The following is a 4,550-nucleotide window of genomic DNA, read 5'->3' on the forward strand; positions in this document are numbered from 1 at the left end:
CCATCACTGAGGATAGTTAGTTGCCAAGTCTGAGAAACTCCACCTAAGGCATCTTCACAGAGCAACTAACTCCCCAGACGTGTAAGCTACCCATTGGTAACATGCATTGGAAACATTTATTAAGTCAGCACTAAATATTTTCTATACATAAACTGTGATTTCTTTTGTGCATCATTTAAGCATTATTTAAAATACTCATGGTGAAATGTTTGTTATTCCAATTGTCAATTAAATTTCATTTCATGGTTTAAAGCATTCTTTGATTTGACTTGTCTTTATGCAAAAATGATCAACCCCATTTTTGCTTTCTGAGTGGAACTATGCAAATGTCTTGATTAAATGATAAACACTTTACCAGAAGCAACTATTTCCACAGGAGGCAATGCTAACTGAACTATCCAAGATACTGGAATGATGCCAATTGCTGGCAGATGTAGGGAAACTGATAGAAACTTCCAAATGTGGCTATTCTCAAGCACTCCAAAGAAAAAGGAGGAGGAGGAGGAGGAGGAGGAGGAGGAGGAGGAGGAGGAGGAGGAGAAAGAGGGGGAGGAGAAGAAATACTGATGCCACTTATTCATATTAAAAATGCATGGCAAAAAAACATAAACAGAGTCAAAGGACAAATGATCGATAGGGAAATATATTCAACAAATAGCTAATGTCCACAACATACAAAAACTTTTTATTTATTTATTTGGGTGACATTTGTTAGTAAAATTACATAGATTTCAGGTGTACAATTCTGTATTACATCATCTATAAATCCCATTGTGTGTTCACCACCCAGAGTCAGTTCTCCTTCCATCACCATATATTTGATCCCTTTTACCCTCATCTCCCGCCCCCCACCCCCTTTACCCTCTGGTAACCACTGAACTATTGTCTGTGTCTATGAGTTCTTGTTTCTCATTTGTTTGTCTTGTTCTTTTGTTGTTTTTGGTTTATATACCACATATCAGTGAAATCATATGTTTCTCTACTTTTTCTGTCCGACTTATTTAGCTTAGCATTATATTCTCAAGATCCATCCATGTTGTCATAAATGTTCCCATATCATCTTTCCTTACCGGCGAATAGTATTCCATTGTGTATATATACCACAACTTCTTTTCCATTCATCTATCGAAGAACATTTTGGTTGTTTCCATGTCTTGCCACCGTAAACAAAGCTACAATGAACATTGGAGCACACATGTCTTTATGGATAAATGTTTTCAGATTTTTTGGGTAGATACCCAGGAGAGGGATTGCTGGGTCATATGGTAATTCTATTTGTAACTTTTTGAGGAACCTCCACACTGCCTTCCATAACGGCTGCACCAGTCTCCACTCTCACCAACAGTGTATAAGGGTTCCTTTTTCTCCACAGCCTCTCCAACACTTGTTACTGTTTGTCTTGTTGATGATAGCCATTCTGACTGGGGTGAAGTGATATCTCATTGTGGTTTTTATTTGCATTTCTCTGATGATTAGTGATGTTGAGTACTTTTTCATATTTTTTTAAAGTTTCAGATATTTATTAATCAGTGTAAATTCCAACATAACACACCAACATGATTTTGTGCATTTGGAGGGGAAATATTTCCTGGTTAAGTGGAAAATTGTGCGGCTGGCTTCTGGAAGACCTTCATTCTAAGCAGCTTTTTAGTGAAACATTTCATTTAGAAGTCTGGACCTTCTTTCTTCAGTTTGCTGTAATCTACATTCACTGAGTAGAACTTGTATTGCTCCTTGGGACCCATTTTGTTCCAGGGTACTGGGTTGTTCTTTTTATCCCAACAGACATCTGGATTGAACAATGCCAGGTGCAAGACATACAGTGCTGCTCCAGTACCTCCAGCTCCAATAAATACAAAGAGGGGGATCAAGCTTGGATGCCTCTTAGCCTGACCAATGATTTGGCTCAGCATGGTTGCAGCAGTGGGCTGGGGTCCCCAAGCAAGAAAAACAAAAATACGAGGCCCAGGAACAGGTAGTCTCTGCCTCATATGTTTATTCGCCATTTCTATGTCCTCTTTGGAGAAATGTCTCTTCAGGTTCTCTGCCCATTTTTCAATTGGGTTGTTTGGTTTTTTGTTGTTGAGTTTCATGAGTGCGTTGTATATTTTTGATATTAGACCGTTATCGGAGGCACTGTTTGCAAAAATCTTCTCCCATTCAGTCGGTTGCCTCTTTATTTTGTCGATGGTTTCTTTTGCTGTGCAGAAGCTTTTAAGTTTCATATAGTCCCATTTGTTTATTTTAGCTTTTACTTCCATTGCCTTTGGAGTCAAATTCATAAAATGCTCTTTGAACCCAAGGTCCATGAGTTTAGTACCTATGTTTTCTTCTATGCAGTTTATTGTGTCAGGTCTTATGCTTAAGTCTTTGATCCATTTTGAATTAATTTTGGTACATGGTGACAGATAGTAGTCCAGTTTCGTTCTTTTGCACGTGGCTATCTAATTCTCTCAGCACCATTTATTGAAGAGGCTGTCTTTCCTCCATTGTATGTTTTTAGCTTCTTTGTCAAAAATTATCTGTCCATATTTATGTGGTTTTATTTCTGGGTTCTCAATTCTATTCCATTGGTCTATGTGTCTGTTTTTCTGCCAATACCATGCTGTTTTGATTATTGTAGCCCTGTAGTACAAGCTAAAGTCAAGCTATACTGGATACAAGCTATACTGGATACTCCCAGTATTGTTCTTTTTTCTTAAGAGTGCTTTGGCTATTCGAGGTCTTTTGTGGTTCCAAACATATGTGATGATTTTTTTGTTCTATTTCTTTAAAAAATGGTATTGGGATTTTGAAGGGGATTGCAATAAATCTGTATATTGCTTTGGGTAATATGGCCATTTTAACTATGTTGATTCTTCCAATCCATGAGCATGGAATGTTTTTCCATTTCTTTGTGTCTTCCTCAATTTCTTTCAAAAATGTCTTATAGTTTTCAGCATATAAATCCTTCACATCCTTGGTTAATTTTATTCCTAGGTATTTTATTCTTGTTGCTGCAATTGCAAAGGGAATTGTTTTTTTTTAATTTCTTTTTCTGAGATTTCATTGTTAGTATATAGGAATGCAATGGAATTTTGTATGGTGATTTTGTAGCCAGCAACTTTACTGTATTCGTTGATTGTTTCTAATAGCTTTTTGGTGGAGACTTTAGGGTTTTCTATATATAGCATCATGTCATCTGCAAAGAGTGATAATTTAATTTCTTCATTCCCAATTTGGATGCCTTTTATTTATTTCTCTTGCCTGATTGCTCTGGCAAGGACTTCCAACACTATGTTGAAAAGCAGAGGTGATAGGAGACAGCCCTGTCGTGTTCCTGAACATACAGCAAAGGGCTTCAGTTTTTCACCATTAATTATGAGGTTAGCTGAGGGCTTGTCATATATGGCCTTTACGATGTTAAGGTATTTTCCTTCTATACCAATTTTAGTAAGTGTTTTAATCATAAATGGATGTTGTATCTTGTCAAATGCTTTTTTCTGCATCAATTGATATAATCATATGATTTTTGTCCTTTATTTTGTTTATGTGATGTATCACATTGATGGATTTGCGGATGTTGAACCATCGTTGTGCCCCGGGGATGAACCCCACTTGGTCATGATGAATAATCTTTTTAATGCATTGTTGTATTCGATTTGCTAGAATTTTGTTTAGGAGTTTTGCATCTGTATTCATCAGAGACATTGGTCTGTAGTTTTCTTTTTTTGTGTTGTCCTTACCAGGTTTTGGTATCAGGGTAATGTTGGCCTCATGAAATGAATTAGAGAGTACTGTCTCTTCTTCAATTTTTTGGAAGAGTTTGAGCAGGACTGGTATTAGATCCTCTTTGAAGGTTTCGTAGAATTCACTAGTGAAGCCATCTGGTCCAAGACTTTTGCTTTTGAGAAGGTTTTAGATGACTGGTTCAATTTCGTTACTGGTGATCGGTCTGTTTAGATTTTCCAGTTCTTCATGGTTCAGCCTTGGAAGGCTATATGTTTCTAAGAACTAGTCCATTTCTTCTAGGTTATTGAATTTGGTGGCATATAGTCCTTCATAGTATTATTGCATGATCCTTTGTATTTCTGTGGTGTCTGTAATAACTTCCCCTTTTCATTTCTGATTTTGTTAATTAGTGTCTTCTCTCTTCTTATCTTAGTGAGTCTAGCCAAGGGTTTGTCAATTTTGTTAATCTTTTCAAAGAACCAGCTCTTTGACACATTAATTTTTTCTATTGTCTTTTTGTTCTCTATTTCATTTATTTCTGCTCAGATTTTTGTTATTTCCTTTCTTCTGCTGACCTTGGGTTTCACTTGTTCTTCTTTTTCCACTTCTTTAAGGTGTAACATGAGGTTATTTATTTGAGATTTTTCTTCTTTCTTGAGATAGGCCTGTCATGATGTAAATTTCCCTCTTACAACTGCTTTCGCTGCATCCCAAAAATTTTTATAGGATGTATTTTCATTGTCAATTGTTTCTATGTATCTTTTGATCTCTCCTCTAATTTCTTCTTTGACCCAGTCGTTCTTTAAAAGTATGTTGTTTAATCTCCATGTATTTGTGTT

At 36.4% G+C, this 4,550-nt stretch overlaps 1 protein-coding gene across 1 annotated transcript; it reads right to left on the bottom strand.

The window, feature by feature from the left end:
* Nucleotides 1–1,664: 1,664 nt before the first annotated feature.
* On the bottom strand, nucleotides 1,665–1,913 carry LOC308504683 (cytochrome c oxidase subunit NDUFA4-like; the record flags this gene model as incomplete). Its single annotated transcript, XM_081065884.1, has 1 exon — nucleotides 1,665–1,913. One exon carries the CDS (start codon nucleotides 1,911–1,913, stop codon nucleotides 1,665–1,667), a length of 249 nt encoding a protein of 82 aa, XP_080922010.1.
* Nucleotides 1,914–4,550: the final 2,637 nt, after the last annotated feature.

The sequence above is a fragment of the Rhinolophus hipposideros genome, assembly GCF_964194185.1.
Source record: "Rhinolophus hipposideros genome assembly, chromosome: 11".
NCBI classification, from domain to species: Eukaryota; Metazoa; Chordata; class Mammalia; order Chiroptera; family Rhinolophidae; genus Rhinolophus; species Rhinolophus hipposideros.